General features: G+C 36.6%; 1 protein-coding gene across 1 annotated transcript in view; it reads right to left on the bottom strand.

Moving 5' to 3' along the window:
* Nucleotides 1–14977, bottom strand: part of CNTN5 (contactin 5) — a 660492-nt gene that overhangs the window by 37309 nt on the left and 608206 nt on the right. The window contains exons 18-19 of the mRNA XM_062567302.1: nucleotides 7434–7592; nucleotides 6874–7023 (exon numbers count right to left, since the gene is read on the bottom strand). Of these exons, the coding sequence (XP_062423286.1) occupies nucleotides 6874–7023; nucleotides 7434–7592 (309 nt within the window). The remainder of the gene's footprint in view (nucleotides 1–6873; nucleotides 7024–7433; nucleotides 7593–14977) is intronic.

A 14977-nucleotide genomic window follows, 5' to 3' on the forward strand; every position in this document is an offset into this window, starting at 1 on the left:
AAATCCCCCTCTCTCTACTTAATACAGCTGTTTAATTTTCTATTCTTTTACTGAAAGCAGCAGATTATAAAGACGAGCTCATTAAGAGATTTCAGCTACTCACTTTGTGGAAAAATATTTAAAATGGTTAAATATTTCATTCTGATATTTTAACAAATGAAGCATTTCCATATTTATTTTAAAAAGAAGCATAATTTGAATTTTACTTCGATTTTATTTAAAAATACTGGGACATTAAAACTATGAAGACAAATGAGAACCTTTCCATTTGACAGAGATTTTTAATTTGATCCCAAATTATTATTTACTTTCAGTTTGCTAAAGACAATGAAGAAATTTTTCTTTTTGTTTAAAATTAGTTATTCCCCCCTGTTTTTACTTTGGTGAACTGAAAAAAAAAATCTCTTATATTGCTCTAGCTGTAGGTACCCAGCATTTACAGAAAGAAAGATAAAGTTGTCAGGTTGAACCTGGAAAGACTGAAAGTACTTGAAACACAGTACAGCTACTTCTTCACATTCCAGTCTTGTAAAGAAATAATAATAATAATAATAACAACAATAACAATAATGGTAGCATTGAATGAATAATTAATATATTTTTTTTCAAAATAGCATGTTTGGTTAGTAAGAAGAGGAATTACAGTTTCTTAATTTTTGTAGTGACATTTTGTGTGTGGAACAACAGTATTTAGCAGTAAAGATTGCAATTAAGTGTAATATTATTGCAGAAACTTATAACTAAATATAGTCCTTATAATTCAGTATTTCAATCTGAACAGAGAGAAGACAGTATGAAGCAAAATCCTTACTAGCATCGAATTTTTCAGATTAGGAAATGCTAACATGAGTTGCTCAAATTTACATAGAGGTTTCTAATAAGAGACTGAGTCCAGATTTGCCAATTCTCAACTCCGAGTTTTAATCACAAGGTTTTGCTTATTGTGCTTGAATTCTAAACTCATGAAGATATCTTCCACATTGATTATTTTGTATATACTCTGAAAAATCTCAACAAATAATGCAAAAGAAAAGTAAATGTTGCTGGTGCTACATTTTTTGGGAAAGGCAATTATTAAACATGGCTTTAGTCATTAAGAAAATGTTTACTTGATATACCATTACAGTTATTATTTGTTTCTTTTACACTCTTTATATCTTGTAAGATATAGATGTAGTTTTAAAAATGCCTCTTTTTAACTATGCAAAAGATATAGGGAGAAAAAAGGGTTTGTCACCAGCCTGACAGAACTTCCTAACGTGAAGGACCAAAGCAAGAACGCATTCAGAAGCTTTTTCTTCTCCGTTGTTTTCCTTCATACATATTCTGCAGTACACATCTGGGAAACAGGCAAATGGTAAATAAAAACACTTTCATCATGTGAAAGACCAGCCCTCAAGTTCTCACCCTCCCAGGAAACTTTTCACATCTCATCTGCTTGGGAATAAGATGTAAAATGAGCCAGCTTCTCTGAAGCAGACTATGCACTGTATTCAACTGATTGGAAAACAGAGAGTAAAAAATGCCCAAGCTGGTCTGAAGTCTACATGTTTCTTGTTTCATTTTCTTCTGTATTTTTAATATTTGTAATTGAGTAGGAGATATGATTCAATTCTACTTTGTTAATAAGGTCATGCATGGCCGCAAGATTCAGTCTGAATATTCTCCAAATTACCACACATTGGACTGAAATCTTTGGTGCTGCAGAATATATGTCAGAAGAACAAGAAAAAACAATTCCTTAGTTTTCCTGATTTTTTCAGTAGCATACATACTTAGATTCTTTGTCAGTACAGTTTGGACCTGTGAGTTTGGGCAATATTATGTATTAGTAGTCTATTGATTTTAAATATACCCATACAGTCAATGATTACTGTCTACTTTTTTACTTTTGTTCCCTGTGGAGACACCCTTTCCTCAAAGGCTTTAGTTGAATTATTCCCCTAAATGTCATAGATGTAACAATCTATTTACTTTTTTTCTACAATAAAATTAGCTATGATCATGGGAAAACCTGAAACTCCTTTTATCCAGGTCACATACACACACAAAAGAAACTAAAATGAAAACAGTCCAAAGGCAGATAACCTTCTTTCTTCTTCTTCTTCGTCTTTTTTTTTTTTTTTTTTTTTAATTTAATTTTATTTATTTATTTATTTTTGCTAGGACATATGTGTTTCTTATTATAACAAGAGGAATTTCTGGTTGAGAGTAAAAGAGATTTATTTTTTAATTCTACATAATTCTGCTACCAATAAATTGCATTAAACTGTTACCTCACAGAATTGAGTTTGCATGCATGATTACCAGGTTAAACTTAGATTCTACTCAATTTCTTTTCTCCCCATGTTTTCCCATGAATAGATAATGTAATTGATGCTTTGCCCTCAGGCCTCAAATGCCCGACTGCCTTAGTGGAATGCCAGGCATGTTTATATTCACGTTATTGGCTCTTTTCACCTTGTGGACCTGTAAAATATGTATCAAGGCTAGAACTAACAGAAATACAGCAGCTGGCTATAAGTTAGATGTGCCAGAAAATTGCAGTTTTATCCATTCCAGTGAAAGTAGCTATGAAAAGCAATCATGTTAACTAAATATGAACTAAGTAATAAGATTAGGGTTTAATTAGAAAATTAAAGCAAATGGAAACCTGTTTATTATTCCGTTGATTTCCTTACAGCATCTTACGTATTGCTTCCACAGGTATTTTTAAATAATGGACTAATATAAAATGTTGTTACTATCTTGGGGAAGCAGTGATAAAATAAGTGAGGTGTGGGGAGAGAAAAAGCCTTCAGTCTCAAGTCAAATTAGCTTATGCCATTAAATTACAGATGCCAATTTCCATTTAAGTATAAAATAATGGAAGCAGAATCATACATTTACTGCCCCTGTGGATTGTTTTTATGGCTATCCTTCAGCCTTGTGGATCACAGCTCTCGACTGAGCAGGAGAGTCACGTTCTCCACTGGGAGATGGATATTTCTGCAGTTTTTTGCCCATGCAGGGCAGGTTTTACTCGAGGAGCATGTCTAATATCACTGCAGATAGCCAGGTTACTCTGCTACTTCCCACGTAGAGAGGGTGACATTTCCAATAAATAGTGTCCTTTCACATACACTTCCCTGAGAGTTGGGACCTATAGCATTAAAACTGGAGCCCGTGTTTGCAGCTGTTTCCCCCTGCAGTGCTCAGATAAAAGATTAGGAGGAGAGAGATTTTGAAAGAGAATAGATCACTGGGTAATAGGCTAGATATTAATGTGCTAATTTGGAAAAGCGTACAGCAAAACCAAAGAAAACTACTACTAGCTTTTCTGTTGTTTTAGTTTTGTTAACTGAAGACTGTCCTGAACTTGACAGTTCACAAGATCGCTAAATACGTAATCTCAAAGCGTGGAGCTGAACAGACAAGATTTAAGTGCCTTGGCTTTCAAGAACATCTGGAGATCAGGAAAAGATGGCTGCCAGAATGAACCAGATCTTGAAACCTCCAATATTTTGAGAGCACTGTAACATGCTATTTTCTGATTTTATAAGCAATACGCTATTTTTCTGAACATTTATTTATTTATTTATTTGGATGACTTTTTGAACCTGATAGACTTATCAGGTTATTGCTCCTACTTTACAACCATTTGCATTGCAAAGGGGTTCCAGAAAATTTGGAAGTTAAATCTTACTGTAAAACCTGTCTTCTCACTCTCTCTGTAGACTAAAAAGGTGTGAGAGCATCTACCAGTCTATCTCTTTTACTAAAAAGGACAACAGCAAACACAAAACAAGCAGAAATGAAAGGGTGTCTTGAAAGAAAAGCCTTTCGAAATTGAAGTAATGACATCTAACTTTTACTTTACTATGTTGTGTTAAATGGCATATCAAATAAATTCAGCTTCAACTTCTCTGAAGACTGTTCAGTTGTTTTAGTGGCACCTATTTGGAATTCAGTGTCTTACTACAAAATGCTCCTGACTAACACAGCAGTTGGGTAGCTGTAACTCTGGTTAAAAAATAAAAAATAAAAAATAAATAAAAAAAAAAAAAAGCAGAAGGTGTAAGGAAAAAACACTTTGTTTGGCCTTTTCCTATTTTAATTTATATGTTTTCAAGTTTTCAATTAAGAAGACCTGCACTGTAATTAGCTACAATATTTTTTTGTCAGAAGGAGTCCCATACTGGTGTGTACTTGTTACAGATGGTTACTACTTGAGTTAAAGACTCTGTTCCTCCAGATGGCAGCAATAATAGATTATTACCCGCAAGCAAATACCAGTCACTGCGTGAAAAATGCACCACACTCCGCATGCTTTGTCTGTCCTCCAATTTTTTTTTGAGTGCTCATTAGTATGATTTATTAAATATTTTTTCAGAGTTAAAATTGCAATGATTGTCCAAAGGAATAGTGAAGATGTATGAAGATGACTTTTACTGGAGTTATAGGAATATGTCAATATAACTTTTGTTTGGTAAACACTGGGAAAGAAAAAGAAGGAAAATACAAAGAAAAGACAGCTAGATAAAAGTCTGACATTTTCAAACTTCAGTTGGTAAGAAAAACATTCTATTCACTGCTTAAATATATTAAAACTCTGCACCATCCTTTCAAAAACAGAGCACATATTCATAAATCTCAAAGAACAAAAGCCCAGCGATGCAACCTATTGCACAAGATAAACTTTTCCCAGAATGTTTGTGTCTCTGATTTGTATCACCTGAATAAACAGAGACATAGTTAGAACATTTGAGTTCAGCAGTATTTTCAGAGCTAGTGCTACATATGAAACAAAAGTATGTAAAGTGTCATGGTTGTGGAATAAGCTTTTTTGAAAATTATCTCACATGAAAGTAGCCCATGCAATTTTTATTTTTATTTCATTTTCATTTTCTTCCCTTTAAAATGTAATGGAGCAAAGTATGTAACATCTGAAGCTTCTTGTATAAAGTCACTGAGTTTCACACTGTGGGGAGCTTGTAGAAGATGAAGGAGAGAGTTGGAAATAATGCATCTTTCAACATGCATGAATGTGAATCAAAAGGCTTTAAATGCAGTTCCATGATTGCACAGTGAAATGTAATATATGCCAACAACTATACAGTTATTTAAAATAGAAAAAAATAAATAGATCTTATTACAATCGAAGATAGGTCTTTTAGGCTGCATATTGGCATTCTGCATCCAATTTTGGGCCCTCCTGAAGAGCAAAGACTTTGAGGGAGTTCAGGGCAGGGCTAATGGGTATTCGAGGCTGAATTACATGGCCTGTGAGGAGAGGCTAGGGGAGTTGGGCTTCTCCAGCCTGGAGCAGAGACAACTTTGAAGGCACCTAACAGCAGCCCCAGAGTCCATGGAAACATTGTTGAGGAGATGGAGCCATGATCTTCATGATAGTGTGTGGCGGAGAACAAGAGACAGTGATCATACTGAAAAGAGCAGTGTTCAGACTGGATATAATAATAATAAAACAAAACCTACAAGGAGAATAATTAATTGCTGGAACAGGTTGCCCAGGGAGGTTGTGCAGTCTCTATCCCTAGAGATTTTCAAGACTACACTGGATAAAACTCTGGGCAACCTGGTCTGAACTCAGTGTTGGCCCAGCATTGAGCAGGAGGTTGGACTAGAGACCTCCTCAGATTCCTTTCAACCTTAATTATTCAGTTAATTCTGTGGTTCTATGATGATATCTAAGAACTATCAGTCCATATATTCTGTTGTGAATGTTTATGAGTGGTATGTACTCAGATGTACGAAGTATAGAACTGATTCACAAGATTAGCATATTTTAAAAGATAAGAACTTTTAATTCAGAATGGGAGGGATAGGTACATTTTGGCATTACCACTTGAATTCTTATAATCTCCTTTAATGAGAAGAGAGAAAACAGACTCCAACATAACTAATGTACTTACAATTATAATATCAGTTATACTTCCAGTTAAAGTGGAATCTTTGAATTTAGAACTCAACTATTCTGTATGATTAATAGGCTACTTAAAATTTGTTCAGCTGAGGAAAAATCAAAACAAGATTAAACTTTGTTAGACTTCCTAGGTAACAAAGAGGAATATATGTAGCAATGGAAAAGCTTCAAAGTATTCTAGAAAGGAGGCTTTCATCAAACCTTACTCCTATCTCTTGCTGTCATTTAAACCTGTATGCCTGCCTTTAGCTGCCCAGGAACTTTTCTCAAGTTCCCTTCCCTTCAAATGTCACTTGTTCTTTAGCTCTCTTCATTCCACCCAAATCACTCTCAGTGATTCCAGACTTTTAAACGCCATTGGCATTTCCAGGAGATTCAAATATGGTATATATTACTTTTTTCCTGCGTTTCTGCAGTGTTGTTGCAATCAAAAATATTTCTTAAAAAAAACCAAGAAGATTTCTTCAGGTGCACAAACAATTCATGGTGGTATATGCCTGGTGAAGAAATACTTAGAGTATATGACCTTTTAAATGAAGCAGCTTCCACAGTTTCCTTGAAGTGCTGACAAGTCTTTCTGTGGACCTTCAAGAAGAGAAGTTATGAAGGATGTGGTGGGTGGGGGGGAGGCTGCTTGGGACAGAGAAGCAGCATGAAATTTAGAGGAGTGGAAGCCTAGCAGAGGGTAGGCAGAAAGGCTTACATGTAAGAAGAAGAGTAAGACAGCACGGATGTAGTAAGACACTAGGGGCTGTGGTTATTTAAGTTTTTGTAAATTGAACAATATTCCTGTAATCAAAACAAGCTACCTCCCTCCTCCCCATTCCTGTGAATATCACCCTCGAACAGTGAAGACCAAACACAGAGATGTTTGACAGGGAGAAGAAAATGTTATTGTTTTTATACTGAAATGGTTTTGATAGTCCTAGAAAATTAGCTTGTTTTCTTACCTGCTTCATTGGTTCTAATCACTCGGGATGGTGCACTTGGGTCACCGGTCCCAATTTTGTTAGTCGCAACAACTCTAAACTCGTACTCCACCCAAGGGTTCAGTTCGACAGCCATTGCAGATTCCATATCACCACTTATGACATCTGGAACTGCAGGCAGTAAAACATATGTGGAGATCATTCACAAATCTGAAGCTCACATGCAGTGTCTCAGTGGCAAGTAGGCGTAAAGACCATTACAAATGACAGAGGTCGAGAATCTAGTATGTCAGAAATCACTACTAAGTTTTTGGCAATCTGGTACTCCTGAAAAGACATGGATTAAAGGATACAGGGGTCTATCCATAGAAGCATTATGGCAGAGGTCTTTGCATTGATCTTACAGAGCTGTTGCTAAGTGATATGAGAAAGAAATGAAAAAAAAAAAAAAAAAACCCGTGCTTTTCATTTGTCATTGTTATCTCAATAGCATCTGTTTTTACAGTTGCCAGCTGTTATTATTGTCATGAGCCAGGAATTTTGAACTCAGCCTACTCATGGTAGTTGCAAGCTTTTCTCACCTGTTTTTACAGTCTGCCAGCCAAGTGAAAATGGACTGCGTGCTTGTAGGTTGTAGAGGGAGATAGGGCTATGATTGTCTGCCCCAGGACTCCAGGAGAGTGTTGCTGTGGTGTCTGTAATTTCTTCCACTATCACAACCCCTGGGGGACCTGGAGGACCTAGAAGTAAAGTAGAACAGTCAAAAAGAGCACACCATCAGAATTTATCAGCAGTAATACAGGATACATGTATTCTGTAGGGATCCAAAGGAGTTAAATATCCATGAAACATAAAGTTTGAAATGCTTACTAGTACATCACTGAGATAGCTCATTTCCATAATTTCTAGTGGTAAATTGTGATTGTTTCTATTCTTTAATGTAGTCTAGGGGAGAAGCAATTAACCTGTCAGAGCGATAGTATAAAAATTAGAAATAGAAACATTTAAAAAATCCTCAGTTACTATAATTGTTCTGAACCTAAAATTAAAGAATAAAATGTGCAGCTTTAAGACACATCGAAGGCTAGACTGACCCACTACCATCACATCTTCTGTGTGCAGCTTGTTGGTAGGAGAGAAGAATAATGACCAAAATGAAGCAAAGATGTATGCATTTCTTGAAAAGGAATAATTCTAATAATAGTCAAATCAAGAACTCAGTGTACATCTTTTCTCTCAGATTAGCTTCTTCAGGGATGCAGTCTTGGTTATTTTGGATTACCTTTTTACTGGAAGTCCATTACCTGTTAGATTGAAAGCTATTTAAAAAAAAGTTTTGAAAGTTGATTTTTATTGTTCTTCCATTAAAAACAAGTAAACAAACCCAATAACTTTTTGTGTGAAAATAGAGGTATTATTTATTTTACTTAGCTGTATCAAAAGAGAATATAGGAATCAGCATTTTAATAAACCTCATGATTGATTCAGTAAGTCAGGTGTATGGTGATTAGGAAGCATGACTTTGCAATGAAAACTGTAGATATAACTCCTTTCTTTCTCTGCTGTAATTCTTATGGATATTAATATTGTTAGTGTTTGAGATGATTGTCAAATTGCAATGGTCAAACTAGATTGGAGCTAAAGTTTTCCTGGTTCAGGATCCTCTTCAACTGGTATTGGAACCAGATATTCAGGGGAAGAGGTACATCTCTATCACAAGTAAATGTAGAGTAAAAATCTTATTATTGTTACTTATACTTAAAAACTGACTTAAATTCTGAAGGACAGGACTTAACACTTCTGTGAAATATTGATAATTAGTTATATAGTTGACTATGACAAATCTGGATATTCTTGGTATCTAAACTTCTAATTCTTTTCCAGCCTCCTGCTGTTGAAAGTTGAAATTTTGCTTCTGCACATGCAGATGGAAGCCTGTGAAACCTCAATTAAAAATGCACCACTGGCTATTTTCTCTAAAAGCAGAACTGCAGGAAAGGTAACAATCCAGACAACATTTTTAATAGAAAGCAATTGTTGCTACATTTTTGGGGGAGTATTGTGCAGTTTGCATATATTAGACTTTCCCCCAGCATGCTTCATGGAGCAGCGCCTTTGGCTACCTACCTTCCTTTTCACCCTAACTGTGAGTTGCATGAGTTGGGTTGCCCCACTTGCTGAACTGTTGGACCTCGCCACTTATGGACCAGGGAGGTGAATGGTCAGATTTGGAGCCTCCATGTGAAGTGGAGCCAAGATTTCTGTATTATTAAGCTTAATATTTTTTAAAGCATTGTTTCATATAACTAAATCTGTTGTTCCATAGAATCCTTAGTCTGTGAGTTGAAACAAATCTGTGTGAGTATCAAAGGATAAAAAAAAACCCCTAGTAACTGAAATATTTTTTAGCTGTTCAGTGCCTTTGTGGTGTTTGCAACTACAGACAATTTTATATTTCCCATGATATTTCTTCAACAAAATTATGTTTACATGAACTATGGCAACAATATGTTTGGCTTTTTGTAATATTTCAGTTCTATAGCTTCTTAATGAAAGAAACATTGTGTCTTCACATAAGAACGTACATTAAGGTATTCACTTTCTTCTGCTTGCTTTGTAAAATCTGTGATCAACAAGTTGGCATTAAATGCTGGAAAGATAAGGTATTTAGAAATAAAAATCACAATGATAACAAGAAGACTGATGAATGTCTTGTTTTATAGAAATTTTGAAAAGTTTAATCTTATGGATGTATGAAGGAAGAACATTGTCTCCACAGTATACACCAATCATCCCTGCTGGAGTCCGGTGCATTGGGTAGGGTCATGGGAAGAATGAAGATTTTTACTGCAGAGGAAGCTGGGTAGCCTATGAAGACCAGGTGCTACCAAAGCGGGGATTCTCTCTTCTTCCCTTGCTCCGTGTGCTTAGCAGGTTTGACTTTGCTCCTTATAAATGTCTTTCATCTTTAGTTGTAAACAGTACTGAAATAAGATGGTGCCATTCCCTTGGACACCTTGTGGCTCTTGGCCTTCTGGAGTTCCACTTGCATTTGTAATTGGGTGGTCTTGTCTTCCCTAGAGAAAATACGTCAGAAGAATGACCTCAAGGATCCGTGTCCCCTGCACTCCTCTCTTCCTCTTGTGTATTTGCTGTTCTGTGGTGGGATGGGTCAGGCTCTCATCTCAGAATAATAAGTCCAGGGGCTAATTTAATAAAACAGGAGAATCTTTGATCCCCATCATCTATTGTTTCAGGCTATCTGCAGATATAGGAAAATTCTTGTGAAATTTTTATTTGTAGCCATGAGGGAAAGTTTAAAGGAAAGCTGGAATCCTGTTATAATCATATGTTTTCACTGACTTAGAGCCATAGGCTCAGTATTATATCATGGTCCCAAGCGTAAACAACATTAAAGGAAAATATTTTAGTACTTTTCCTCTTTGACAATATTTCTCTCATGCACACAGAATACTGTTAGTTTCTAGCCACTGTATTATTGGAGCAAGAGCAATCTTATGCTTATACAAAAATATGTAAAAATATAGTTTTGCAGATGTCTCCTCTTAAATTCTCAATATATTTTGTTGTCAGAGTTCTCTTGTTTTTTAAACCTTTTAAATTCATTCCTAGACATGACAATGTGCTGTTATACTTTCTGAGATGTGTGCTCATACACAGGCTGCAGGAGGACTACTAAAAATCATTTCCATTTCCAACAGCAGGCATTCCTGAAAATGGATTAATAAAGGACAAAAGCCTCAGTGATGACAAATGTATAACAGTTAGCCAGGACCTGAGTGCTATGCAGATGTCACTCATTTTTGTAGAAATCTCATTAAATTTTATGCTTGGTTGTAATCATTCATAGTGTCAGCCGGATGGCTAATGCAGAGAGTCTTTTCTCCCGAGGGCTATGTTATCGTTCAGGATGTCTAAAACAATTTTTTATTTGAGAATAGCCAATTGAGAAAAAAATGCACAGTCTGCTCAAATGCTCCTCTGGAAACTACACAGAAAATGACTGGTCATAAACGCACTATAGTGCAGTCGACCTTCATAGAGAAGACATTTGGGGCTACAATAGGCTCTTATGCAGCTCTAAGAACATTGGAAACCCAGCATAAAGAATATTAGTCAGCTATCTTTGTTCAGAGCAATTCCACAGATTGATACTTCATTTCAGGACATGCATGACTGCATTTTGGCAAACTTGTTTTATGTGTCTTTTTATTGTTGGAATGATCATCTTGAGAGGTCCTTTAGATTACTTGCTATGATACAATGTTAATGTGAGAGCTCTTGAAAGACTATTACCAATAATAGCCTTAGTCATTCAGTGAGGCTGTGCCCTCTCCTGTGAATCCCAAAATGTGCATTGATTTACTCCACTACAGTCTGACCAGGATAATTCTTACTTTTACCAAACCACTACAAGTACAATATGTAGCACTTTATGAACACAGAATTCTTGACCTGAAGATCTTGCTTTCTTAGTGACAAGGCGCATTGGCTTAGTGAAAGCAAAGCATGGGGAAGAGGGTGAAAGACTTTCTAAGAGAATTATGGTGCACTTTCAGAAAGGATCAGAAATAAGAGGGTGCTAGACAGAAAAGAGAAGGGACAAAAGACAATTTGCCAGGCCAATATGAGCAAAAGATGTCAGTCTGAAAGGAGATGAAAGATAAGGAAAAGGAGGAAAAGACAAGGAGATAGCAACTACAGAATAATGGTAAAGGTACTACAGAAGACAAGAGCTTGACTCTTTCTTGTAGTATAAAGCCCTTTTGCTCTGCCCAGTTGTGACAGATGAAAAAGTGTTTGTACATAGCAAGGAACAAGGACAGTGAGGAAGTGTGATGCATGGCGAATGCACTGGGCACCATGGCTTTAGCTGATACATCCTCCGACCTGTTTCCTACTGTATGGTGTACCCAGGTGGTAAGATAGGTGTGAAAGCGCCCTGGCAGGTGAGAAATGGAGAGAGGTTACATCTCAACCAACAACAGGACAGACAGGAAGGTTAGACACCAGTTTAGAAGGTAAGAAATAGAGGACACCGATGATCCACCTGGATAGTCTTGATGTGACTCATTCCAGGGACAAAGGTCAGTAAAAATCCCTAGTGTCCTGAATGAATAGATGTTAAGTTGTATATACATCATTTTGTGCTCCTGTGATAATTTTCCTGCCTTGTCCAAAGAAAAAATAGGAGACTTGAGCAAGATGTCCTTGAGAGGGGTTGAGCTTTGTGAGCCCAGATGCCAGCCTGCAGCTCAGATGCTGTGTGCTGGATCATTGTGTTGTGACAGTTGTGACTTAACACAAATGTGTAAACACTGCAGGGAACAGGAACTGCCATTGCACCTTAGGAGAAAAAGCACTAATAGTCTATGAATCACAATATGAATGACATGACTAGCTGTCACCCTGGTAAAGGTGTCCCAATTTGGGTAAGAAAATGAGTATTTAGCATGCTCCTTTCATAGGAATTTCCCGTTGACTATCTTTAGCACTGCAGTGCTTTTCTGACTGCCTCCCCAAATGTGATCTGTGCTGCCTCCGTCATCCTCTGTAATGCCAGCTCAGGCATCACTGCCCCCAGAACAGGATGGGGCTCTTTGAGGCACTGAGTTCATGAACATCAGCACATCTGCTCTGTGCTTTTGTGCTTGTTCTAAGCCCTTTCTGACTGAAGTTTTAAGTAGCTTCACTTTTGTAAAGAAGCGGCTTAGAGAGAACAAAGGATCTTTTTAAAACTCATGAATCTCCTTCCCTTTTATAGCATTTGAGATATTAGAACAGAAGTTTTGTTACAAGATCAGACTACTGGACGAATTTTAGTCTAGAGTCTCTGGGTTAGTGAACTCATGTTCCAAATATGCTAATATACTGTACTCCAATCTTGTACTAAAAAAAGAGCCAAAGCACAGGTCTGAACCCTGGCATTGATCATCTGGGCTTTCACATCGTTAGTCAATCCCTGTCATAGACAGAACCACAGGAAGTTCTGCCTGACCATGAGGGGGAATTTCTTCACCGTGAGAGTGATGGAGCACTGGAACAGGTTGCCCAGAGAGGTTGTGGAGTCTCCTTCTCTGGAGATCTTCAAGGCCTGCCTGGATGCAACCCTGTCTACCATGCTCTAGGTGACCCTGCTGAGCGGGGAGGTTGGACTAGATGATCTCCAAAGGTCCCTTCCAACCTTACTGATTCTATGACTCTGTGATTCCATGATTTAGCCCTGTGCTAATTATCCCATTTGCACCCAATGCAGAGGCCCAATTAATGGATTAACATGAGCTTGTCCTGCTTTGAGATGGGTTGAGGACAGGGAATCTAGCTGTTTAGATGGGAACTCTGCTGTATCTAGTAACCTCTGAGAATTGTTTATTATTTTGGATGTTATCCTGCAAGTCCAATTAATGGGGTCTATACTTACAGTGCCTTCAAGGCCTTTGCTACAGCTCAAATGTAATTTCAAGGACCAACAGAAATCTGTTGACCTTGTTTACGTTCCATTTAATAATGTGGTGGCTGATGGCCTTTAAACCCAAGTGCTTGTCTTTAAGTTTTATTGGCAATATCACAACTGAAAGGAGGAGTGTGGTCAACTTAACCGGTAGTTCCTGCGTTATATTTGCTCCAGGTCAGTGGAGTTCAGAGGAAACATTACTTCTCCAAAAATATATCATGAGAGTGGATTTCTTGCTTAGATTTGTAGTTTTGCCAGTCTACAAGATGAATAGCTTTAACCTCTTTTTTATTTTTAGATTGCAAAATGTGTACTTTTAAACCACGTTTAGTAGTCACAAAGGCTTTCATCATTTTATGCTGCAGGATTGCTCTCTGCTCCATTCCAAATCTTACAGCTTCCAGGTAACTGTTTGATCTTAAAGCTCATTTTACTTACAGTAGGCATGCACACTGCATTTCATTAGCTTTCTGTGCACAGTCTTACAATACGTGTTATTCACAGTAGGAGAAAGCTGCTTTTCTTCTTATTTTAAAGCAATCTTCCTGCCATGAGTGTTCTACTAATATTTATATAGTTCAAAGGTTTTAATTAGCTTTATATATCCTAATAAATTCCAAAGGTGTACAGAATTAATACAGAGAATTAACAAAACTAGGCATTACTTTTTACCTCAGGAAAGGCACAGTGTCTATTGACACCCATAGTAACAATAGAAAATACATTTTGATCATTATAATCAGACATGAAAAGGATAATAAAAGCAAATAACAGTGAACAAACATTACTAAAATATCCAGAAAATACCTACCATTTGAATCTAGTAAAATCCCTAAATATAGATCACTAAGATAGCACTGGGAACAAAATTAACTGTGTTAATTCTTGGAGAGCACAGTTCTTTTTGTAACAGAACTAAGTAGTGAAATTACCAGTTCAAGAACATGGTATGTCTTTGATTTTCTCATAAAATATCTAGATTATAAAAAAAATGGAATTATTAGAAGTAGTGAAACAATTTATTTAATGTGATCATTGTTGAATGAAAAAAACATACACAAAAGAAATCCTTAGGATTATATTTGATCTCTTTTTTTAGTTTCCACCTCAAACTAAATACTTGAACCAACATGCAAGGCTATTACGATAGTGTAGTTTTCTTAAAAACAACTAATGGCTTTTTTCATTGCTATGCTATTTTGTAATTAATTTAACTTGTAGACTCTGCCAGTGCTACCATTGATATGCAGTCTACATTCCAGAAGGTGAAACCTGACATCAGTCATTCTGGTACCAGTATGAAAGGCTTAATTTTGCTAACTTGAAAAAGAAGAGATCATGCTACACTGTTTCTGGAGTAATCGGAAGATAGCTTTGAGAATTTGCAGATGTGCTCACTGGTCAATAGGCTGTCGTAGGGCATCTGTAATGCAACATCCAGCATCTGGCTGGGTGGTTTGGAATCAGTGCTACTTAGTGGCTTGGATATAAAATATTATAATCCAGCTTTGCAGGACTACTTTGCAAATAGGACTTAGGTAGCAGAATTTATTTGACTAGTTAAACAAAGTTACTGAATCAGGTTACTTACTAAGATAAAAAGCTTTCAAGAATGAAATAAATATTAAAAGGCTGGAGACTCAGTATCCT

Source organism: Rhea pennata, chromosome 1 (genome assembly GCF_028389875.1).
Source record: "Rhea pennata isolate bPtePen1 chromosome 1, bPtePen1.pri, whole genome shotgun sequence".
Taxonomy (NCBI): Eukaryota; Metazoa; Chordata; class Aves; order Rheiformes; family Rheidae; genus Rhea; species Rhea pennata.